The sequence below is a fragment of the Miniopterus natalensis genome, chromosome 13 (genome assembly GCF_054644295.1).
Source record: "Miniopterus natalensis isolate mMinNat1 chromosome 13, mMinNat1.hap1, whole genome shotgun sequence".
NCBI classification, from domain to species: domain Eukaryota; kingdom Metazoa; phylum Chordata; class Mammalia; order Chiroptera; family Miniopteridae; genus Miniopterus; species Miniopterus natalensis.
The window spans coordinates 10,720,654-10,746,660 of NC_142093.1; the positions used below are offsets into that span (position 1 = coordinate 10,720,654).

The window sequence follows — 26,007 nt, forward strand, 5'->3', positions numbered from 1 at the left end:
TTCTCCCTGCTCTACCCCAAACCTTCCTCACTCTAGGTCTCCATCTCTGCATCAGCTTCCTTCCTGTACCTCTGATTCCAGAGTCTCTCTTCTCCATCCTCCTCTGTAGACCTCCACATTACTTATTTTCCGTTTCATTTTTTGAAATTACGTATTATATCATGTATTTATTCAAAAGAAAATACAAAACATGTATGCGTGATTTAGGGTGAATGTATGTGGGGGGCTATGACCATTCCCATGTTAAGGAACAGAACCCTGCCAGTACCCATTTTCTCTATTTTTTTTGAGAGATTTAGCTTTTTCTTTTCAATTTGTTGATTTTAGAGGGCAGGGGGAGAGGGAGAGAAACATCGATTTGTTGTTCCACTTACTTATGCACTCATTGGTTGATTCTTATAGCTGCCCTGACCAGGAATTGAACCTGCAACCTCAGCGTACTGGGAGAACATTCTAACCAAGTGAGCTATCCAGCCAGGGCCCCTGTTGCTTTCTTTAAATGTCTCTTTTATGTTGGTCAAAACCTCAGGAGTTCCCTATTCCTTGTCTAATTTCCCCCGCATGTCTTTAAGGTAGGCCCCATGCTTAATAATCCTCTCCCATGCTGCCTTCACTCTAGTCATTACACTTTGTCTAAGAGCACCAGATCAAAAAACATAAATATGCCCGGCCGGACGTGGCTCAGCAGTTGAGCGTTGACCTAGGATCCAGGAGATCGCGGTTCGATTCCCGGTCGGGGCACATGCCCAGGTTGCGGGCTCACAGCCGATCAATGATGACTCTCTTATTGATGTTTTAATTCTCTCTCTCCCTCTGAAATCAATAATGATATATTAAAAAACAAACAAAAAAACAAAACATCAACAACACATAAATATAATTCTGGTCCCCTCTCTGTCATTGATTAGCTGTCTGACCTTAAATATATTGTATAGCTTTCTGAATCGTCAGGACTCTTAGTAGCAAGTAACAGAAACTAAATTAAAACTGGCTTAAATCAAGAAGGAAATGTAATGGCTCACCTCTCTGAAAAATCCTCGGAAAAGTCTGGCTTCAGGCACAGCTAGATCTGAAGACCCAAACAAAGTCTCTTGGCTGTGCTTTCCTCTGCGTGGGCTTTATTCTCTTCCCCAATTATTCCAGCAAAGGTCTGGATGTCTCATTCAGTGGCTCAGATCACAGGCCCATCCCTGAACTTCTGTGGTCAGTGGTGAGCCGGCTAGGCCTGGTATGCTCACTTTGGACTCAAAGGTGGAGCCAGAACCCTGGTTGGTCTGAGAGTGAAGAGAGATGCCTTCCCAAGAAAATCCAGGGTTCTAGTTGCTGAAGACGGGAGAGAGGGCTGCTAAGCAAACAAAATCAACGGATATTCTCCAGTTCTCTCTTCTCTTGTGAGTGGGAATCTGTTCTGCCAAATGCTCAAGGATGCTGGAAAAATAAAAAATAAAAAAAGATCAGAGCTATAAAGGTTTTTTGAAACTCTAAAATTCAATAGAAATGGGAGTGATTTTGAAGATGACGATTTGTTTGCCTTTCCCTCACACTGCTCACCTGCTCAGAATGCCCTTTGATTGCTTTATCCAAAGCCTACTCGTTATTGCCCAGTCCAGTGAGAACTGGACCTTTTCCAGCACCTAGAGCCTCTAGGGTACCTGTGGGTCCCCTCAGCATTTAGTTGTCCCACATCACTTAGTAATTAATCAGATATGTTCTTTCATTGTCATATTTATTTGTTGCTTAGGAATATTACAGTGCACCTGACAGTTCTCTACTCCTTATGAGGCACAAGCTACAGTGAATACATTTTAAGAGTGCAGTATATTCCTTTTGGTTGATTTAAAAGTTGACCTGCTAGGTTGGAAAGGTTTCTACTCATATCATAGTTAACTTAGTCTCGGGGCCCACAAATCTCCAGTTGACATCTGGTCTCATGATACACACTTAGTTCCAAAGTTCTGGTGCAACTATGGGCACCTTTCCCAGGTTCCTTGTCCTGGCTTTTGTCTCTTCCTTGGGGGGGTGCCAACTTACCATTTATTTCTCCAGAGCTACTCCCTTTGTAACCAGAGCCAACAGAGATTCTTGCTCTGCCATTCCCTGGAACTCTTCCACCAGCCCCAATTTCTACTTTAAGGAATACTTTTTTTTTTTGTCCAAGTAACTGGAAGGCAGAACTTGAACATGAAGCTCATGTTCCAGAAGAGGCCCTCTTTCCTCTCTGACAGACAGTGGATAGTTCCTTCTAGCCCAACAGGAGGGCCCTGCCTCAACCATTTAATGCCCTTAACAAGCATACAAGACACACATGCATACAAAGTGCAATGAGGGCTTAGAGACAAAGAGCTTCAATCCAAAGAGTTTCTTTCTTTCAGACGAATACCCTTCACTCTGGCAGGCCATGGTGAAAATACATGGGGGCCCTGAGATTTTCCTTTCCTTTTCTTGTGTTTTCAGAAGCCATCCCTAGTGGCTTCGTTTAGATAGGTGGGGCACAGCTTTCCAACCAGGTTTATCCAGTTTTCCCAGGCACTGGAGTGTGCTGAGGCTGCAGGCAAGAGAGGAAGCCCTAACAGAGGAAGTCAGGGTGTTGCTTTCTCAACTTGTGGAGACCAAAGTTGTGTAGCAAGACAAGCTGGAGCAGGCTCAGCATTTCTCTTTCCTGACTTGGGTTTCACCTCGGCCCCAGTTCAGTGGCAGCCGCCTTGGCTCAGAGGGCTGAGGGATCCAAGAGGAGGAAGCTTGTATAATCCCTCATCTAGTAGGGGTGGGGGTGGGGTGGAGTTTTATAGTAAGCTTCTAACAAAGACTGAGTCAGTTATATTGCCCCAACTCTGGATCTGGCTTCTCTTGTTCCTCTACCCTACCCACTTTGCCCTCTATTCACACCAAATTTCTAATCACCCCTGACCATGACAGGCATGACTGCTGTGTACAGATTCATGGGTAGTGCACTATACAATGGAGGTGCCATTCCAATAGACAAAGGAGTGAACAGCAACTCCAAGAATCATGCATAATTGTACGAGATAGCCCTGAGCCAAGACCTTTTATGACTTTCTTCCTTTCCATATATTGCACCCTCTACCAAGAACGCCCTTGTTTGCCTTTCTTCTCATCATCTCTTTACCTGGTGAACCATCCAACATTTAGCTTTCAAATTCTGCTTAAATAATGTTGATGAACACACATGTGACAACTGAATGCTTTTAGAAATGCACAAAGCCATTGGGAAGAAACACCTTAATATAAGAGTCTCAAACTGGCACACTGTTAGCTCCTTCTGCCTGATAGTTTTATTATGCCTATGGGGTTTTATGAAAGGCAATGTAAGTAAAATCCTTTAAACAGCTAAAATGAAAAAGACATAATAGTAAGTGTTGGTGAGGATATGGAACAACTGGAACTCTAATAAATGCTAGTGGGAATGTAAATTGGTACAAGGACTTTGGAAAACTATTTAGTGATGTCTACTTAAGAAGTAGAGATGCCTCGCCTATGATTCAGCAGTTCTATTCCTAGAAATACAAACATATAACACCAAAAAATGAGCAAACATGATGATATCTACACTATTCACAACAGCCCCAAACTGGAAACAACTCAAATGCCATCAACAGTAGAATAGATGAATAATGTGGTATATTCATAAAATGGAATGTTACACAATGATAAAAATAAATGAATTATTGCTTCACAATAACATGGATAAATCTGACAAACATAATGCTGCGTGAAAGAAGTGAGACATAAAAGAGTACAAACTACATGATTTTATTTATATAAAGTTCCAAAACAGGCACCATAGTGTTAGAAATTAGAATAGCCCTGGCAGGTGTGGCTTGGTTGGTTGGAGCATTGTCCCATACACCAAAAGGTGGTGGGTTCAATTCCCGGTCAGGGCACATATCCAGGTTGTGGGTTTGATCCCCAGTGGGGGTGCCTACTGTAGGCAACCGATTGATGTTTCTCTTTCACATTGATGTTTCTCTCTCTTTCTTTCTCCTTTTTCCTCTCTCTAAACAACAACAACAACAAGTCAATAAAAACATCTCCGGTAAGAATTAAAAACACACACAAATGAACAGAACATCAATTAGCTGATATAACCTTAAGCCCTACATACACGTACCTAGAGTCCCAGAAAGAGGGTGGGGTGGAGGGGCAAGAAAAAAAAAGTGAGACCAGCCGGTGTGGCTCAGTGGTTGAGCGTAGTTCCATGCACCAAAAGGTTGTCAGGGCACATGCCCGGGTTATAGGCTTGATCCCCAGTAGGGGGCATGCAGGAGGCAGCCAATCCATGTTTCTCTCTCATGAATGTTTCTCTCTCTCTCTCCCTGTTCCTTCCTCTCTCTAAAATAAATAAAAACATATTTTTTTAAAAAGAAAAAATATTTGAAAAAATAACTGAAAAATTTCCAAATTTGATAAAAACTATAAACCCACAAATCAAAGAAACTCAACAAATCCCAAGCAGAAAAACATGAAAACCACATCAAGGCACCTCATAGTCAAATTGCTGAAAAACCAATGATAAGAAAATGCTAAAAGCAGCCAGAAGGAAAAAAAACCACCCGATTATGTGCAGAGGGACAAAGATAAGGATGGTAGCAAACATTTTGTTGGACACATTGCAAACCAGAAAATAGTGGAAAAACATCTTTAAAGCACTGAAAGAAAAACTGCCAATCAAGAACAAAATATCTTTCAAAAATGAAGGTGAAATACCACTGTATAAGTTGTGCAAAAAATATACTAACAATGTTTTTTACTTGAGAGAGGGGACACTTTTCCTAATTTGCAGAAGCTAGTGGTAGCCCTGGCTTTGTGCTACACTCTCCCATTCCTCTTCTTACATCTTAACAGAAATACAAAAGTGAAACTCTGCTTCTGGGTGTGATATAAGACTACTGCATGACTCTTGCCTGCAGAAAACAATGATAAAACCTGGGTTTAACGCAAAAGGAACTACCTAAAGATACTAACGAAAGAACAGAATCAGACAGTTTACCCCCTTCTCTGACTGTTCTCACTGAATGGATAAACAATTTGTGGTATGCCCATGCAATGGAGTACCACTCAGCAATGAAAGGAAACAGACTATTGATGCATGCACAATATGAATGAATCTTACAGCATTATGCTAAGAGACAGAAGCCAGACACAAAACTCTGTAATGTATGGTTTCATTTATATAAAATTCTGGAAAAAGAAAAGCAACAGTGATAGAAAGTAGATCAGTAGTTGCCAGGGCCCAGAAGTTGGAGGCAAAAGATTGACTGCTAAGTGCCATGAGGGAAATTTTTGTTGTAATAGAAATACTCTATCATGATTGTGGTGGTGGCTACATTTGTCAAAACTCATTGAATTGTATACTTAGAGTTGGTAATTTTTACAGTATGTAAATTACACCTCAATAAAGCTGACCAAAAAAGTAAACTAAGTAAAAGGCTCACTTTACACATATAGATTGACTGTTTGCCTCCTCTCTGTTTCCAGCATGCATGAGTTTACAACCCCTGACTAGTATCTTATGTTTTCAAAGCTTTCCACAGCCTTTATTTAACATGTATGCTAGTTGAGATTTGGAAACATGAGAATTTGCCTTTCAGAATTTGTCTTCTTGAACCCCAAGAGAAAGCAGAAGTTATTCAATCTATTAAGATGTAAAAAGAGGAGTGGGAGAGTGTTGTGTAAGGCCAGGGCTGCCACTAGCTTCTGCAAATTTGGAAAAGTGTCCCCTTCCTCAAGTAAAAAACATTGTATTGTGTGTGTTTTTTACATAACCTGTACAGTGGCATGTGCTGGCTCAGCTCCTTGGCTGGACTCAGGCAACCTTCTAGGGTCCTAGCATGGAACATCCATGGTTGGACACAGGCATGCTTACACCCTTGTCCTCTCACACACAGCCCACTGCCACGTCACCCCTCTCCTAGCCTCCTAAGTGAACTATGACAAGTTTAGAGTTGGGGGAGGGGGAGTGTTAGAAGTTGGGCCCCTGAGAGGAACAGGTGGTGAGAGAAGAGACCTCAAGTACACCACAGTGCATTTGAGACAGGCATGGCTATGCACTGGCTGTGAGTGTGTGTAAGCGCTCGCTCTCCCGTCTGTGCAAGGCTGTGCATGCAAGTGGGGGTTTACATAGGTGGGTGCTGCTCCAGCCAGGAAGCACAGAATGTCTACAACTGCTTACCTATTCTCATTCAAGTTGGTATATGTCTGATTGTGTATGTTGCCTCCTTCAATGTACCTGGTGGCCCTGCGTAAAGATCCCTAAAACCTCTCTTCTTCCTAAGGAGAAACTTCTACCAGTCACCTGAGAAGCAAGAGGTGGAGGTGTTAGATCTCCTTTCTTTCCACACCTTCCCAAATGCCAGTTATATCAGGAATGTCTCAAGGTCTTCGTGCCAATTTCTCTACACAGCACCAGAAGGACCTAGGTAGGTGGCAGGGAGAGGGCAGGCCACATCAAATGGCGCCTTCTCTGTCCCTCATACCTGACCACCTGGGAGTCTCTTTCTTCCCTCTGACATCTTCTCTCCCAGAACAGCACAGATGTCAGTCTTTGTAGTTCGCATAGTGGTACTAAATGACAGGAGACCTTGGTCTAGTGTGGGCCCTCCCAGGATGCTCTCTTCAATCTTGCAGATGCTGGGCCTCAAAGAAGGAATTGCATTATTTTTTTATTTTTTAAAATATATCTTAATTGATTTCAGAGAGAGGAAAGGAGAGGGAGAGAGAGAGAAACATCAATGATGAGAGAGTCATCATTGATCGGCTGCCTCCTGCACACCTGACTGGGGATCGAGCCCGCAACCTGGGCATGTGCCCTGACCGGGAATCGAACCACGATTTCTTGGATCCTAGGTCGATGCTCGACCACTGAGCCATGCCAGCTGGGCTGGAATTGCATTCTTATGCTCCAGTGTTCAAAGGCTCATCTGTTCATTACATCTTCCTTTTTTCTTTTTTAAACAAATACATGTTGAACAACTACTCTGCCACGTACTGGCTAAGTGCCAGTGATCAGTGATATTTAAGTGAACAACAAAATATATATATATAGTCGTGCCCTTACCTATTACATCTGGTTTTTAAAGGCAACCTAAGGACAATTGCTTTTACCAAATACTTTTTCCTCCCTGTCATGTAAAGGTAAATCTTTGCCCTTCAAACCTAAGCTCAAATAGCAAAGAGATGAGAAGCTACACATCACCAAATTGTTATCAGTGGTGCCTTTATGGGTGGCTTTAAATGCCCTTTGTTTCTGTATTTTCTAAAGTGTCAACGTTTGTTACTACTTAAAAAAACTCAACAGCCTCAGTTTAAATATTGCCTCCTCAGGACACTTTCCCTGACCACCCCTCTCTCCAGTATGACTTAGGGACCCTTCTTCTGTAACACAGCACCCTGCAGTTTCCTCTCTCCTAGCCCATAGGAGAAGCACAGGAATCATTAATGTTTGTACCTGCCCTTGGACTGTGAACTGGAGTGGAGGGCAGGGACCATGTCTTACTCATTTCTGAATCCCCAGCCCCTAACAAAATGGTGGTGCCCAGGAAGAGCTGTGCTGAATGAACAAGTGAGTGAGGTTATTAAGTCATGGCCTAAGAAAGAAAGTTGAGTTCCAGAGACTAGACCTATGGGGTGGTGAGGGAGGCAGTGGGTCTTAAGTCTAGTTACTGGAACACATCCTCTCAGGCTCTCGGTCAGACCTCTAGGGAAATTTGATGCTGATTTCTTTGATATTGGGCTAAAGCTTCTTAAGTCTTCCTGGTGAAGATGAGAGGGGGAGGTTCATAGAGCCTGGGGTACAGCTGAGCCTGTAGAAAGGAATTCAGTAACCCTAGGTGTGAAGTATCACAGTTTGAAATTACCTTTTGATTTGTTTTTTTATTACCGTCACCTCATTAGTGTACGCGCTCCATGAGGACAGGGATCTTATCTGACTTGTATTACAAGGGCTCAGACCAATGCCTGGCACATAGATGGCAATTGATAAATATTTGTTGAATGAATGTTGAATGAATAAACTCACTCTAAACCAAACCCATGAGAGAGAGACCAGAAGCAGCATTATTCATTCACCCAGGAGAATATAATTGACAATAGGCCCAAAGAAACCCCAGTCAGCACATTTTTTACTCTGTGGGAAGGCGTATTTCAGAAGATACAAGCAGATCTGAGAGTTGTTTGGTAAATACAGACTTGGACTAAGGGGGCTTGGAAGATCTTAAGAGACTGTGTCACTGAGCTGTGGCACCCTGATGAGTCATGCTTTCCCACACGGGAACAGATATCCCTTGCCAAAAAGATCCTGCCTTGCCCAATGCTGCCATCTCTTTCCTGTCACTGTGGGAGAGACACTAACAGTCTGTCCTCTCTCATTCTCCCGTCTCAGTGTTCCCTATTGGTGATAGTGTTTCAGTCCTTTAGGCTTGACATCACGTCACATCACGTCCAGGATTACACAGTATCCCTTATTGGTTACATTTTCCATTGTGGCTTCCCAATGAGATTTTGGCCACAATTTCACATACCCTGCTACAGATAAACAATCCTAGACCCTAGATCAAAACCTTCCACTGTCTGAGTTGCAGAGTCACTCAGCGTCACTGTACCTCAATTTCCTTATCTTTAGAAGATGAAATAGTATACCTTTTCCATGTATCCCACAGGGCTGTTAATCCAAAGAAACTGAAGACTATGAATATGAGTGGCTCATAAGTTGTGCTTTGACCCTTATAATTAAAGTTCTATTCCAGATTTGCCACTAATGAGTTACATGACATTAAGTAAGTCATTTTGTGAGATTCTTAGCTCAGTATTTTGTTCTTAATAAGCCTTCAGGAAATACTTATTATTGATATGGCTCTATGACTGTGAAATGAATTGAGACACCTCCCTACTCTCCCAAAGAGTATGCTTGAGGAAAAAGTGTCAGTTGCTTTTCAGGTAGCTATTGTGTTTTTGTTTTGTTGAGGGTAGTATATAAACTTGAGACCCTGGCTTGAATGGTTTGGAAAAAAGAGGGAATTTGAGAAGTTGTGTAGTAGGAGCGATGAAGAGACCTGGCAATATGTAGCAAGAGAGAAAACTGTTGGAGGAAGAACAGGTCTAGCTAGTCAAATAGAGGGATCTAACTAAGTATTGCTTTGTGATGTGTGATGTAACCCTCTTCCCCACCTTCCCATGAAGGCCTCAGTAAAATCTCATTAGTGATAAATACTGTTGCATTTGAATGTATTGGGGGGAAGCAAACAAAGTGCTCAGTCTGATCTTGATGGGTACAAGGAATAAGCCCATAAGCCAACCACTTTCTGGTTATATTATCAATTTAAAAATAAGGGGGTGAATTATGTGACCATATGGGCTCTCACAGCCCTAATGGGCTATGATTCTATATATGGAAGATATAGAATACTGCCAGAAAATTCTTTTATTTATTTATTTACTTATTTCGGGGGGGGGGGGGGAGAGAGAGAGAGTCAGCAACTTGTGCATTCATTGATTGACTTTTGTATGTGCCCTGATCAAGGATGGAACCCAGAACCTTGGTATATCAGGATGATGCTCTAAACAACTGAGCTACCTGGCCAGGGCTGCCAGGAAATTCTGATGCAGTAGGTTGGGGTGGGGCTTGTGAATTCCCATGAAAAAAATGTTCCCCAGATGATTATGATGCACACCAATATGTTGGCATCATTGTACACACCCTCATCACATTCTATAGTCAAACATTTAATCACTCACAGAAAAATCACCCTCCTTCTCAATCTCTAGCATGCAACACTGCTGACAAAAGCAACTGGGGTATGCTCAGAGAATATAAACTCACATAATATTGCTCTAAGTAAAACATGTTTACAAAAATACTGTTGTATCAGTAGGGGAAAGGATACAACAAATGGTGCCAGATGCAAAAGAATGAAGTTGAACCCCTACTACACACCATGTTAAAAAATTAACTTAAAATGAATTATAGACTTAAATGTTGGAGCTAAAACCATAAAACTCTTAAAAGACAACACAGGGGTAAATCTTCTTGACCTTGGATTAGGCAGTGTTTTTTAGATATGATACCAAAAGCGTAAGTGAGAGAGAGAGAAAAGAAAAGTAAATTGGGCTCTGTCAAAATGCAAAAATTTTGTGCTTCAATGGACACCATCAAGAAAGTGAAAAGAAACCCCATAGAATGGGAGAAAATGTCTGCAAATCATATATCTGATAAGGGACTTGTATCCAGAATATATAAATAACTCTTACAAATTAAAAAGACAACCCAATTCAAAACTGGGTAATGGGTTTGAATATACATTTCTCCAAAGAAGATGCACAAATGACAATAAGTACATTGAAAAGATGCTTAACATTGTTATCAATATTAGGAAAATGCAAGTTAATACCACTAGGACAGCTAAAAGAAAAAAGAAAGACAATAACATGTGTTGCTGAGAATGTGGAGAAACTAAAACTCTTAAACATTGCTAGTAGGAATTTAAAATGGTGTAGCTACTTTGGAAAATAGTTTGACAGATCCTCAAAAATTTAAACATGAAGTTACCATATGGCTCAGCAAATCCATTCCTAGGTATGTAACCAAGAGAATTGAAACATATGTCCACACAACAACTTGTACATAAGTGTTCACAGCAGTATAATTAACAAAAAAGTGGAAACAGTATACATGAACACCATTGATGAATATATAAACAACATGTGACATATCTATAGAATGAAATAAGTTTATCCACAAAATGAATGAAGTACTGATTCATGCTACAACATGGAAAACCTTAAAAGCATTATGCTAAGTGAAAGAAACCAGTCACAAAAGGCCACAGATTGTATGCTTCCATTTGTATGAAATGTCCAAAATAGGCAAATTCATAGACAGAAAGTGGATTAGTAGTTGCTAGGGGTTAAAGGAAGGCAGGGGAATAGGGAAGGATGGTAATGGATACAGCTTCTTCTGGGGACATGAAAATGTTCTAAAATAAGATGGTGGTAATAGCTGCACAATTCTGTGACTATACTAAAAACCACTCGATTGTATACTTTAATAAGTGAATTTTAGATATGTGAATTACAGCTCAATAAAGTTGTTATAATGTATACACAATATGATCATACAAAAATTATTATATAAATTGGGACATTTTAGATTTTGCATTGCTCAACCAATAACACACACACTGTACTAGTCAAGACTTCTTTTGCAAGAGACAGAAATTCAGCTTAAACTGGTTTAAGAAAAGAATAGAATGTATTGGTTCACACAGCCAAAAATTATAGGGGTTGATGGCTTTAGGCATAGCTAAGTCAGGAGGCTCAAATGATGTAATTCCAGAATCCCCTTCTTTCCATTCCTGAGCTCTGCTTTTCCCTGTGTTGCCTTTGTTCCCAGACAGACTCTCCCCAAGGGGTAACAAGATGAGCACCAGTGTCTAAAGGATTCCAACTTTCCAACTTAGCAGAGAAAGAAAATACCTTTCCCAACAAAAACCCAGGATTAGACTTTGACTGTCACAGCACAGCTCGTGGGTGTGGCCAGGGACAAACTATAGTGAGTTATTATTGATGCTATAAATTTCCAAATTGGATTATTTAAAGCAAGTGATCTTTGGGTGTTTTGGAAAAGAAAGAACCAACACCAATTCACTTAAAACAAATGGATCAAACTCTTAACTAAAAAAATAGATTGCAAAAGTGGCAGATAAGGATAATGCTTGAAAATTTGCATTTCTATTTCTGCAAGGCACTAGACAAGTCTTTCATGTTATCCTTATAAACAAAGACTGGATAACTGAGATAGGTGGGGTCATGGTTCATTGATCAGCCATTTCCAAAGAGGACTGACTGATGGGTAAACCTAGTGGATTGTGGTGGGCACAGAGACCTGCTTAGTTCTGACCTGGTCGACCTGTTTATTAACTACTTGGATATAGATACAGAAATCATACTTATTAGATGGAGTGAGGGTGCAGGGCTAAGAACAGTTAATATGCTGAAAACAGAGGCAAGACACAAAACAATTTTCATTTTAGATAATTTCTAACATTCACAAATGTGGACATTATAGTATAAGAAACCATGTGCTTGCCCTAGCCGGTTTGGCTCAGTGGTTAGAGCTCCGGCCTGAGGACTGAAGGGTCCCGCATTCAATTCCGGCCAAGGGCACGTACCTGGGTTGCAGGCTCAATCCCCAGCCCTCGTGAGGGTACATACGGGAGGCAACCAATCGATGTGTCTCTCTCACATTAATATTTCCCTCCCTCCCCCCCCTCTGGAAAAGCAATGGAAAAAATGTCCTCGGGTAAGGATAAAAAAAAAAGAAAAGAAAAGAAAAGAAACCCATATGCCAGTCACCCAGCTTCAGCAAGTTTCAACTCACAGCCAATCTGATTTCTTCTACACCCCCACTAACTTCCCTCCCTCATTTTATGTGGAAGCAAATCTCAGACATCCTACTTGCTAAAAACAAAACTCTAACACTATTACCACACTTAAAAAGAAACTTCAATAATTCCTTAACATCATCAAATATCCACTGTTCAAATTTCCAATTGTCTCATAAATATAAATTTTTTTAGGTTGTTTAAAGCAGGATCCAAACAAAACCCACACATTGCAATTGGCTGATATAGCATTAAGTTTCTTTCATTCTATAAGTTGCCCTTCTATCACTTTTTCCCTTACAATTTATCCGTTAAAGAGCCAAAATGGTAATCTCAATAACAAAGTGATATTTAGTAGAGATAAATAGATGTCATACTGAAGTTGAGATTATAAAATCAGCTGTCACAGTACAAATGACATCTGGGAGACACCTGCAGCTTGTGAATAAAGGTCTAGGATTTCTAGTTGGCTCAAACCTAAAAGACCAACATTTGATCATAGTTGCCAAAGTCCTAATGTGTATTTAGATTATCCAGGACATATGCACACCACAAGAAGTGGTGGTTCTTTCTACCACATCAGGTCAAGCCATGCCTGCAGTATTGTCCTGATTGCGGCTCCCAATCCGATTTTTCATGGGGACTGAAAAACTGGCATGCTTACACAGAGCCATGATCCCAGTAAGAGCTGCAACACCCTTCCCCTTGGCCAGGGAGCTATTTGGGGAGAAGGGAGGAGCTCGCTGTTTATTTGTGTGTGCAGGAGACTCAAGGCAGTGGATCCTTAGACAATGGATATGCACAGAAAATGGTGTTGGGAGAGGGGGCCCTGAAACACTCACATTCAGGAGTTCTGAAAGCTCAAGAAAGGGAAGAAGCAGCTAGTTAGTGAGAGAACACACAGAAATAATCAGGTGCAACTGTGTGGTGGGAGCCAAGGGGACAAATTCAGAGTGTAGAATCATGAAGTCAGGACTGTGGTGTAGTGTGGTCTGGGCTGGCAGATGACTGGAAAATAACTGGCCCATGTGTAAGTCAATGGGGAAAGACGTGTGAAGGCCCAGAATCAACCGGAACTGGGGCAGCATTTGTTATCAGATGTGAAAGCTCTGAGATCAGTCCCGTTTGAGCAGAAGCTAATAATCTCAAGGCAAGGTAAAGGGAGCTGATGGGTGTTGTGCGCCTACTAAGTGCTATCCATACACTACCTTGTCTGACCCTCACAACTAACTTGCCAGGTAGGTATTTTATTCTTACTTTACAAATGATAAAAACTGAGGCTCACAGAAGTTAGTTAGAGCCACAAGGTCACACACCCCTAAGTGGCAGGACCAGGATTCAGGGCAGGCTGGCATAGAGGCCTGAGGGATGAAGCTGGTACCAGGGAGAAGGCTAACCTTAGTTTCTTAGCAATGAGGTCAAGTCTGTATCCTCCAATCCTGGCATCAGGGTCAATGTGCACCAACACCTGGGGAATGTGTCGTGTCAGCACTTATTGTAGCTTCAGGTCTAGACCAACAAAAGGGTGTGATATGAGAGTTTCTCCACAGAAATACAGATCAAGAATCGGGTCTCCATATTGACCCAGCCCTGGTTGCTTCTGGGCTTGAGTCTAGGGGTAGAATCCTTCTCTATAGAAAGGCAGGTGGTATCTTTATATTTTCTTCTGCTTTTCTCCTAAAGCAAACCCCAGAGTCACCCAGAGAAGGAAGATTTTCCTTGGCAGATGGTAGGAGATACTGATGCCCAGCTCATCCTTTCTACCCAGGGACAGATTCCAGAGCCATGTCTACATCTCCAACAGCTTGGAGGTGGTCTTTCAGTTCCCTTCAGAACTAAAGTTTCAGACATGAGTCTGCTGCTTTGGATGACAAGGGTTGTGAAAGGGTGGGAACCCAGATGAGAGTAAGGGAGCAAGAAGCCACAGACTGAGGAAGATACTGGGACAGGGCGGGGTGGGGCTTGCTCAACAGGTTCAGCTCAGCCTTGAAAGGGCAAGTCAGATCTGGCTCAGCAGTGGGGGCTGGGTTGGGGAGCTGTGCTGACTCAGGGCCTGGCAAGTCAGGTGACAGCACAAGGACAGCTGTTGCCTGGGTGTTTTTAGAAAACTTTGGCTGCCAAAGACTCTCTTATGGGCTGCTTCTCCACCTACTCAGATGCAGGCAGAGAAAATGAGGGCATCTTTATAATAAACTCTAGAATAAGCATGGGGAATTAATATCTAGCCATATTCTATTGATCCTTGCCATGATGTGCCTGGAAAACAGGAGCAGAAATTAGTCAAGAGGACTCTGAATCCCCTTTGAGTCCTCTGAAAATCATTTATCTTTTCCTTTTAGGTTTTTTTAGGTACCTTGGGAAAGAACCCAGTGTAGAAGTTAAGAGAGCAGGCAATGAAGTCAGGAGGGCCTGGAATCCAACCAATCTTATCACTAATTACTTATATGACTTTGTTCAAGTTTCCCAACTTAAAAGAAAACACAACACGTTTTTGGAAAGTTCAAATACATGCAAATTAGACACAATAGTATAATAAATTTCCATACACTCATTATCCATCCTGTATAATTATCGATCCATGGCTGATCTTGTTTCAGCTACATTCCACTTATCTCCTCTCCTTCCAATTATTTTGAAAGAGATTCAAGGGATCATCTCACTCCACCCCTCTTAACTTCTATAAACTCGTTTCCTCATCTGAAAATGGGGATTATAGTAATCTCTATCTCAAACTATTAATGTGAGGTCATGCATGTAAAGGGCCAGCACAATGCAGGAACTCAGTAAATGACAACTAGTATTATTAGATAAAATATAAAAAAGGGAAAAGTCTCTGCTACCCTCCCATCTCTCTGCCTGTGCTCCTCTTTCCTCCTGGTGACCCTTCCATCTAGCATCTGAGGACTCTCTCCTGTCAGCACTAGGCCTACTGTTGACATCATGATAGGGCTAGGATGACCACCCATCTCTCTGGGCCTCAGGATGCGCTGGGAGCATAGAATGCCCAAGTCCTAGGGAGGGGTTAGAGGGAGGAAGTAGAGACCTGGGAAAGAGGGATCAAATGTACAGCAGTCTTGGGAGAGAGACTGGCAGACAGGGGCCAAAACTGAGCAGAGGTGTGGCAGGTCCAAGTGGCAAGGTCAGCAGAAGATGGGAAGAGAAAGTAGACATGGTGGGAATGTCAGGCAGAGTTGAAGTAACCCTAGGAGTTCTACCAGAAACAAGTATGTCAGTCAGAGATCCTGGCTGCAACACAAACCAACTTTGGCAAATAGAAGCAGAAAATAAATTTATTGAAAGGCTAGTGGGAAGCTCTCAGAATTTCTGGGAAGACTGGATAACCAGGCTAAAGAATTTGGGGGCAGAGACAGGCCACAGGGGCAGTCTGTTGAGGCCAGACAATGAGGCTATCACTGTCCCCACTGGAAACCAAAGAGATTCTGCAGCCTGAAGCACAGCTATGACCAGCACTGGACCTGGGATACCACCCAGCTCTGGGGATTATATTATTAAATATAATATAACCTATCATATTATACACAGGTGTCCTGGAAACCAGTGCTGCTGCTGTACACTACTGCCTTCTCGGTACATGCCCCACGGTGCCTTCTCCTTTGTGTCCTTAGCCCCTGTGTCAAAGTTTTGGGCTGGTGTATCAGACTGGTAGAGCCCAGCTCATGTCCCCACAGCCTAAATGTGTGTATGGGGGTAAAACAGGAGATGAGTGCTGAGGAAGGGAATACTGTGGGAGGAGGGCTCTGCATACTGAAAACTCATAGTGGAGAGTTTCCTAGTCAAAGGAAGGGTTTTCAAGGCTGGAAATCCAAAGATCTGGAAAATGTCCATTTACCCAAGGAAGTGAATAAATATGGGTGAGAGGTAGAAACTGGCACTGGTAGGAACTAGGCAAAGAAATGGGATCACCATTTGGCTGTCAGGGCCATCAATGCCCTGAGGCAGGACAAAAGGCAGTGGAACCCTGGATGCATAAGCTACATGGGTAAGGGCTGGCTTCCTCTTGGGGGTATTGGACAACAGAGATGGCTGCGCTCAGGTATTATTTTGGCAGTGACTGACTCAATTTGTATGTAGCATGAAGGCTTTTGACACCTGAGCTTCTACCCTCTCTCTGGTTCCGGGAAAGAGGTGGGGCATCCTGGAAATAACTGGGTGCTTAGTCCAAAGAGCTGGAACCAGACAGGGCTGGGCAAGAGCTGACAGGTAACAGCTGAGAGCTGAGTACCAAGCTTCATGAACAGGCAATTCCATGAGCTTCCATGATCAAATCAATGTGATCAAACAAATTTGTCACAGATTTTTAAATTTGCACAACTATATTATGAGGCAATTAGGCATAAAAGTAGACCGCTAGACTCTGTATTCTTTTTATCAAACCAAATCAAATATTTAGTTTTTTCTCAATTTGCTATTAATCTGACCTATATAAGAGTATCAATATCAATTTCTCCTATCTCCATGTACTATTTAATCCCTTCCTCACTTTTGTGTTGTTTAAAAATTTAGATTTGGGGCCCAGCCAGGCGTGACTTAGCGGTTGAGCATTGACCTAGGATCCAGGAGATCGGGGTTCAATTCCTGGTCAGGGCACATGCCTGGGTTGCGGGCTAGGCAGCCGATCAATAACTCTCCCCCCTCTTTTCCTCTCTCTGAAATCAATAAAGATACGTTTAAAAAAAAATTTAGATCTGGGAGGCAGAGAGAGCACTGAGTTAATCATCCTCGCCTCTTAGCACACTGACCACTGACATTTTAAATCTGTGTGAGGCCCTGCTCACTTTATTTCATCTCATATTTTTCCCTTCTTCCCTTTTCATTGCCCTCCCTCTCCATAGTTCCCACTCGAATGTATTTGATGTACGTCATTAAATATATATGAAACTTCATAAAGTATAGTTTTGTATGTTTTTAATTTACATGAGTGGCATTGTACTATAAATCATATTGTTTCCTTTGTTTCAGTTCTCCATGTTGCTGTATGTGCAGTTTGTTAGTAGCTTAATACTGTTATACAATATTTTATAGCATGTGGGATAGGCCATGGGCAGGAATGCTACAGGCTCAATTCTCTGTACATGGTAGATGGTAGACCATTGAATGTTGACCCAGACCCTCCCCAAGCTTAATCCTACAAAAACTTAGTCCCAACTCTGAACTCGTTAGACCAGTTTCTTCCCCCTAATGGCCTGTACTGATCACCAGGATTTGGCCTGTTTCTGTGAAGAACTAGGAAGACATTGTTCTTTGCTTTGCTTGTTTGCTAATTTATTAGAAAACTGAAGTGATAACAACCTTGACTCAGGTCTAAGTTGTCCAATTAGCCAATTTTCAAACCCAAGCCAACCCTTTGGGATCTGGACTAACTCAATATGCATCCACCACATTTTATTTCCTTATTCCCCTAGTAACAGATGCTTAGATTGATTTCAACATCTAGCTGCCACAGTCAAAGCCATGATGAACCTACATGAGAATTTCTCTTGGACACACCCAGGAATGGTATTGTTGGGTCACAGGCATGCACATCATTTATTAAATATTGGCTTATTGCTCTCCAGAATGGCTGGGCCAGAATGTACTCCCACCAGCTATGCATGAGAGGTCTTGTCTCTCTACAGTCTCACCAATACTTGGTATATCCATCTTTCTAATTTTTGATATTCTGATGGGCAGGAAATATTACCTTACTGTTTTAATTTAAATTTCTCTAATTACAAGTGATTTGAACATTTCTTCATATATTTTTCTTATACTTCTGTGAATTGCAGTTCCTTTCCTTTGCCTATTTTAAATTTGTATACATAAGATTTTATTTTATTGAAAAGTTTTAGTAACTTTTTTTTAAAAGGTATCTTTATTGATTTCAGGGAGAGGAAGCGAGGTGGAGAGAGACAGAAACATCAATGATGAGAGAGTCATTGATTGGCTGCCTCCTGCACAGCCCCAACTGGGGATTGAGTCCACAACCCAGGCATGTGCCCTGACCAGGGATAGAACCACAATCTCCTGGATCCTAGGTCGATGCTCAACTCCTGAGCCATGCTCGGCCAGGCAAGTTTTAGTAACTTAAACAATGGTTACAGTGTAAGCTTGATCTGGAAGGTGGTTTATTCTCAGTCAGATATTAAATCCCCCCAGTCTTACGGAGTATCCTAATTGGCCTTTATTTCTATAACCTGCTAGTGTTAGCCTGACCTGGCATTTCCACAGGGTTATGTCCTCAACTCTAGCACAGTGTTCAATTATGAATGCCACATTCCAAGAGGAACATATGCAAACCAGAATGGTGGTGCTGATAGGTATCTGTGAGTTGTCTTACATGAAGGGAGTTAACTTGGAACAGTTTAGAGGAAAATGCCAATGCTATCTTCAAATAGTTGAAGAGCTATCACATGAATGTGGAAAAAGGTTTAAGCTGTATTGCTTCAAAGGGCAGAATTAAAGCAAATGGGTGATGTTTCACGGAAGCACACTTACACTCAGTATGTGAACATCGTTCTGTCAGAAATACTGAGTCCTGCAGCCAGTCCTTCTGGTATCAGCAAGCTCTCTAGCAGTATTCACACAGAGGCTGGACAGGCCTTTGTTGGTTAGAGCATTTCTGGATGGAACAGAAATTTAGTTTAGATGGCTTCCAAGGTTCCTTCTAATGCACACGTAATTAATTCTAATTAATATTTTTTGAGCCACTATTACAAGCAAGACACAAAGCTAGATATTATAAGAGATACAACAGTAGTTCCTTAGATGGTTTATATCTTATAGGGGGAAGAGACTCAATGTTTAAGGAACTGCTCTGCTAGTCCCACTGCCAGGTTCTTTGCATTAAATATTTTAATCTTCACAATAGCTTGCTTTGGTAGCTACTGATAAGCTCACTTTCCAGATGAGGAAACTGAAGTTCAAATGATTAGTAATTGTCTAAGATAACCAGTCAAAATGAGATAGAACAGGGATTCAACTGTGACTCCATTATATCATGCCATGAGTCTATGAATTTATGTCATAAATGTAGCTTCATATTTCTTCATATTTTGCATAGAGTTAAAGCATTTTCCTCTTGTCATTGTCTTTTTAAGTCTGATGGGTCTTTCTTTAGGTCTTGACACTTGACACTTGAGGGTATGGTTTTCTAGAGAAATAGCTAAAGCTGAATTAATTTCTGTTCCATTTGGGTTCCAAGTCTCTCCTTGAGCAGCCCCTTTTCCTCACTTTGCCAGTACTCCCCTGATCCTCAGATGGAAAAAGTTTTCTCAGTTCTTGTGATGGTAATAACATTTCTGAACATTAACTAATGGCTAAAGACTGTGTCTTATTTAATCCTCGCTCAACCCTATGATAATTTCTATCTTGTTTTCACTTTACAGAATAGAAAACAGGTTTAGAGAGGTCAGGTAACTTACTCAAGGTCTCTGTTTAATAAGTAACAGATGTAGAACCCTAAGTTTAGCCAACTCAAGGCCCATGTTTTTAATCACTGGCTGCGCCAATTACTCTAACATAGGTGAGTTGGGCATTCACCTGATGGGAGTTGATGGTATGAAGCTTTTAGTGTGTGTGTGGGAGGTTCTGCTGCCTTTAACCATTGAATTTCTTTTTTTTTGGTCTCATTACTCCTTTTGATACCACTGAATCTTTGCAACTCAAGTCAGTTCCAATTCTTGCTTCTCCCAGTTTTATCTTTCACTTCTCTTTCTTCTGACCTATTCCTGTTCTTAGCTCAATTCCTGACACCATTTTTCTTCCAGGATGGCTTGTTGCTTTGATCATTTATAAGTATTCTCATTTGTAATTTCTCTGCTTTCTCTTTCCTTATGGTGCAATTCATCACTTTTACCTCTTAACAATAATAGTAATCACTATATTTGCACAATGTTTTATGCTACATTAAGCACATTAATTTGCATTATCTTGTTTAATTTTTGAATCAATTTCATGAAGTACTATATCCTTTTGACATATGAGGAAAATATGGTTAGTGAGGTTACAGAGCTAGTCAGTAACAGAGGAGGTTTGTGAGTCTACGTTATTTGTCTCCAACTTTAGTGTCCATTCCACTATATCCCAATTGCTCTGTTAGCCTTAACGGTATTTCCTGTTCACAGAAATAAACTCTATCATGGAGTTAGGTGAGTTCTTCATGTATTTTCTAAAATAAATAAATGAATAAATAAATATTGCTCCAAAAGTTTTATCTTCCCATCACTTTTGAATTTTCAATTTTCCCCCAACATTTTGAAAATTTCTCCAAATTAGTATTGTTTTCCACAAAATAAAAAGTGAATCTCTTTCTGAATTTCATTTTCTGTTCCTTCAACAAACATGCTTTGATTTTCTAGTATGTTCAAGGCACTGTGCAAAGTGATATATACAATTGTCACAGCCCTCAAAAAGATTCCCATTTGAGAAAATAAGTACATAAGTATCTTTTGTAAAATGTAGAAAATGTGTCATAAGATATGTCTAAATAAAGAGGTATAGGCAGAAGAATATCCACATGGCTATTCACCAAAGTGCTAATAGTGGTTATCTCTGGGGGTAGACGTATTTTCTTTTTTAATTTATTTTTTTATTTATGTATAGTTGGCATACAATCTCCTATTGATTAGTTTCAGGTGTACAAAATAGTGATGCAAAATTTTTATACCTTACAATGTGATCACCCCACTGATTCTAGTAACCGCCGTATAAACTTATCACAATATTATTGACTATATTCCCCTTCCCCTTTTCACCCACCCACCTCCCCCTCCCTTCTGGTAACTGTCTCTCTGGATGGGGGTAGCAGTTTTAATAATTAAAATTTTTTGTTTTGCTTATTGGCTGGTTCTAAGTGTCTAAAAATAAATATGTATTACTTGTGAAATAGAAGGGGGAACCATAATTGATTTTTAAAAGTGCTATGGGAGTTCAAAAGAGAAACAAGTTCCTTCTCACAAGAGTTGAGGAAGACAGGCTGTGGTGAGGACATTGAAGCTGAAGGCTGGAGAGATGTAGCTGGGGTGTGCATTTTGCATAGAGAGAACCACATTAAATTAAGCATGAAATCAAGAAGATATATAGTAAATGTGGGAAAGAGGACTAGTTCAGCTTGTCTGGAGACTAGTATGTGGAAGTTAGAATAGGAAATAAAGCTCATTGGCTAGGGCCTGCAGCCCCATAAGTGCCAACTGAGGAGGCCAGTACTGAGGCTTCCCTGGAGAAGACTAGAACACACATGTCCAGTGGGCTGGGGAAGGCTCAAGGGGCATTAATTCTCTGACGGGGGGTAGGACTTAATCAAGATATGCAGCCAGAGCAGAATATTGGCAGGCTATGGTGATAAGAAAAGTTGTAGCCTCCTGGCAACCAGGAGTTAGCATCTCATGGAAGTCCCTGGGAGAAGACTGGGACTATGGACACAACCAATAGGCAAAGTGCTGGAGACTGAAGGGGTAGGTTTTACAGCAAGGTGATGACATAGCAGTGGGGCTACCATTCAAGGGAAAACTCCATTCTTAATAAGAACAGTGAGAGCAAGGGGAGGAAAGATTAAAGAGGAACAAATCAGGTACAGAGACTGGAAAATATACACAGGAAGAGGAATAAAGATGATCCAGAGTCAATACCTTTTGAGGCAGAGATTTCTTATAAAGCAGGTCCTGAGAGTTGAAGCTGAAGACTGGAACTAGGAGCTGGCCAACTGTGTTTTCCAGAAAAATATAGAAAGAATACCTTAATCAGTACTATAAACATATAAATATACCAATTTTCTTTCTTGGCTTTGCAAATATTTGGAGTAGATTCTTTACAGAGCAATTTTGAAAAAGGCATAAACCCAAAGCTAGTCCTAAATCGGCATTTTCTTTCACTTAGTTTCACTTTTATAAATATTACTTCAGAACTCTAGGTTTACCTTTTAGGCCTACATAGACCCCTGTTTTATTTATTTCTTTTTTGTAGAGTCAGGAATCTCCCATGCCTGATCACTCCAGCTACCTTCAGTGATAGATACGGCTTGAGGCTTAGGCCTCACTCCAGCAAAACCTTCAATTAACTTTAGGGAAGCCAAACATTAAGTACTGGCAGAGTCTCCCAAGTCTCACTTTCAGGCAATGTGATGTCCTGTGGAGGTTTTCTTCTCCTTGCCCATATAGTGTTGACTCTGCCACTAACAGTGTGATCTCTGGCAAGTCCCTCACCTCTCTAAGCCTTAGACTCATCTGTATATTACATGCATGAGTTAAATTATGACTTAAAAGATATGGCGGCCCTAAGATTCCAAGATCCTGACCCAATAATAAATAAAATTTGTTAACAAGGATAATTAATTCTTAAAGTTTCAGAATATGTACTACATGGAGAAAGGGCTCTAATTCATAAGACTGCTGAAAACAACTGGCATAACGGATAATTTTTCCCCCCCCGTTTTTCATTTTTAGCTGCCCATTATCGCCAAAATTTATGCAGGGAAATTAATTAGGCTGCCTACCTTTAAAAACCGTAACAATTCTAAAACACTTTACTGAGGCTTGAGTTAATAGAACTTATTTTGAAAGAATCAAGCTAACACTGAAGATATTCCTGAGGCGCTCAAATGTTGACTCCGAGTGGATTACAAAAACTGACCACAGCTCATTTTGTGATTCCCATAGCTAGCCTATTTTAGAATGGCTGCTATTATCATAAGACATTCCCAACTGAAAGAAAGAATAATGTTTAAGTGACAAGACTAAACACTAAAGTGAGAGAACACAGAAACAAACTGAAGAGCAAGATGTACTAGAGAAGACAAGTATCTTTAGTAATGAAGCCGTAGGGGTCGTAGTGAAGGAAGACCGTAAACCATGTCTTTAAAGAATGGGCAGCTGAAATGGGATTACCCTAATTGCCTGAAAGACTAATTTTAATTACATTTTAAGCATGCGAACATTCTGGTGGTGGTGGGGTGTCAAAATGCAGTTTTTCACTTCTTTCTCAATCCCTGTTTCTTATTTTCAGATGCCTCAGGGTATCCCCTGCTACGTTGGACCAGCCCGGGTTCCACTGCTCTGCCATCTTGGGTGTGCTTTGGACTGGGAAGCACGCCCATAATGGTAAGGCAGGAGTGTGACTATTTAAACCACAGAAAGGGAGATGGGGAAAGGGGAGCTACAAATAACACTGACAGGAGAGAGGGAAGGGTGTGAGGCGTGTGGAAAGGGAGTGCAAGAGGAGGCAGCGTCGGGGTGGGGTTGGCTTCGCTCTCCTTCAGTTTGGGGCGCCGGTGGCTCGATTTCGGCGGGCGGGAGGGGACCTGCCTCCTCTGCACAGCGCTCCTGGGCTCTCCGGATTCTAAGTGGACCGCCCAGGCCCGGAGCGGGGTCCCCACGCGGCGCCGCGCCGAGGAGTCCACGTGGCGGGTCGGTCCTGCTGCGCCCAGGCGTTCCTCAGCCCTCCTCGCCATCGTGCCGACCAGATTTTCCATTTCAGATCTCCTGAAAGCAAACTCCTGCTCCTTAAGTAACACGGGATACAGCTTTCCCCCCGTCACGACTAGCCCACGATGGAGGGCACTGCGGGATGCGTCTCATTTTAGCAAAGAGGCTATTAAATGACCCAGGGCGCTATTTTTTTCTTGTGTTTACAGGGAGCCACCGAGCCGGTCGCTTCGTCAAGACCAGCTCGACACCGGGTCGCTCACAGGCCGGAGTCTCCTCAGCTCAGCGGGGAGGGCGACCCCCGGAGGGAAAAGTGGGGGTTAAAGGGCTACTCCGGCCTGCCGCGCCTGCGCAGTCAGTAGCCAGCGCCACCCCCGCGGGGCGTGACCCTAAGCCCGCGCACCCTATCAGGCGGCCACAGGGAGCGCGCCCGCGGCCTCGCCCTCTCTCCCCCTCTGTCGCCCCCTCTCGCCCCCTCTCGCCCCACCCCTCTGCGGTCTCCCGCAGGCCTCAGACTGAGGCTGGGAGACCCAGCGCTCCTCCCCCGCCCTCGCCTGCCCTCCCCACACCCTCTGGCGCGCGTGCGCAGAGGCGGACCGCAGGGCGTGGGCGCGAGGGAAGGGCGGGCGTACGTCCTTGCGTGAGCCTCAGGCAGCGCGCACGCCGGCGTGAGAGGGCACGGGGAAAAGGTGGCTCTGGCCCGGGCGGCTCGGCTTCCTGTGGCTATGTAGCTGAAGCTGGTCGGCTCTGGGTCCTCCTTCGCTGCAGTCGCCGCGTCCCAGCACGGAGTTTCTGCACGGGACAGAGACTGTCCTCACGCCCGCCGAGCACTCTCGACAGCAGATCTTGCTGGCTCGCCCGTGGGAGCGTCCCGGCCGAGCAGCCCTGAGGGGGGAGGGGAGGCCATTTTGTCCCGACCGACTCCCCGGAACCGGGCGGAGCAGCTGGGAGAGGCTGCGGAGCCGCGGTCGCCGCCCTCGGAGGCACCGAACGCTGCCACCGTCAGTGCTTTCCTCGACGAGGCCGTTCGTAGGTCGCCCGCGCCCTCTCGAGCCCTCCTTTTTCCCACGCTTCCCCGGTCCTCCGGCCTGAGAACGCCCGAGTCAGGAGTTGGCCATAGTGAGAGGGACCGATCCCTTGGGGCCGCCAGCGGCGAGCGCCTGAGCCGCTCCTCCCAATGGCGAAGAAGACGTACGACCTGCTTTTCAAGCTGCTCCTGATCGGGGACTCGGGAGTGGGGAAGACCTGCGTCCTTTTTCGTTTTTCGGATGATGCCTTCAATACCACCTTTATTTCCACCATAGGTAAGACCTGTGGAAGGATGTTGTTATAGGCTCTGTAGCTGCAAACCGTTTCTTTTACTCCAGACATCTTGCTTCCCGTAATATACGCCTTTGTTTCAGTGATTCCGATTCTAGGCGACAATCCCAAGTTACTGTTTGAATCGGCTTCGAGCTTACTGGGGCGGGATCTTCCCTTGCTTTCTATCCTGTCTTTTGCTTTCGAGTCTCCCACTCTGCTCAGTGCCTGTTGTTACAATAAATAAGCAGCATTACAATACTATCTCTTTAAGCGACTAGACTGGCTTTTTCCGTATTTGTGTGTCTTTACTAGATGTCAGTACTTGTAAAGGATTTCAGTTTTAGTGGTGGGAATTGAAGCAGTAGTAGTCATTTGGTAAAGGCCTGGTTTATACTTCAGGGTAAATAGAAGATTCCATATGGTCATAACTTAAAGTTGAAGATTTGTGTGAGGAATAATTAAAGCAAATTAGAGGGGAAAAGTGAGTTGGGCCTCGTTGACTAATTCATTGATGTGTCAAACATTCGGAGGCTCTTCGTGCTTGGGGTGGGACTCTGTGGCATGTTTGCCTCGACAGTGCTTTCTGAGACAACAGAAGCAGCAGTCTAAAGGGAGATGATCAGCTTTTTTCTTCTTCACCTCAAAACCTGTTTTACTTTACGCCAGAATTTACAGTAAAGTATTTTGCCAGTCATAGCCCTAGGACATCTAATGTACTTTCACCTCGTGTTTCAGAATTACTTAGTGTAATTGTGAAGATTGACCTTTTTAATCAGTTTCTCGTTTAGGAAAAGAAAAGGGAAGGCTCTAGGAAAGTCCCTTTTGACTCTGGTTGGAAAAGTGAGTGGCATTAACACAGATTGTGTTAAATGAATTGTATGTGAAACCCGCTC

At 42.7% G+C, this 26,007-nt stretch overlaps 1 protein-coding gene and 1 long non-coding RNA gene across 2 annotated transcripts in view; one reads left to right on the forward strand and one right to left on the reverse strand.

The window, feature by feature from the left end:
• Positions 1–1,336: 1,336 nt before the first annotated feature.
• On the reverse strand, positions 1,337–22,097 carry LOC107534877 (uncharacterized). The gene is made up of 3 exons (XR_001602981.2): positions 22,022–22,097; positions 18,891–19,014; positions 1,337–1,428 (listed from the first exon to the last, which is right to left on the reverse strand). It is a non-coding gene; the product is annotated as an uncharacterized LOC107534877 (long non-coding RNA).
• Positions 22,098–24,491: 2,394 nt separating this feature from the next.
• RAB10 (RAB10, member RAS oncogene family) overlaps positions 24,492–26,007 on the forward strand; it is a 50,773-nt gene continuing 49,257 nt past the window's right edge. The window contains exon 1 of the mRNA XM_016209190.2: positions 24,492–25,116. Coding sequence (XP_016064676.1) covers positions 24,990–25,116 — 127 coding nt within the window. The 5' untranslated portion in view covers positions 24,492–24,989. The remainder of the gene's footprint in view (positions 25,117–26,007) is intronic.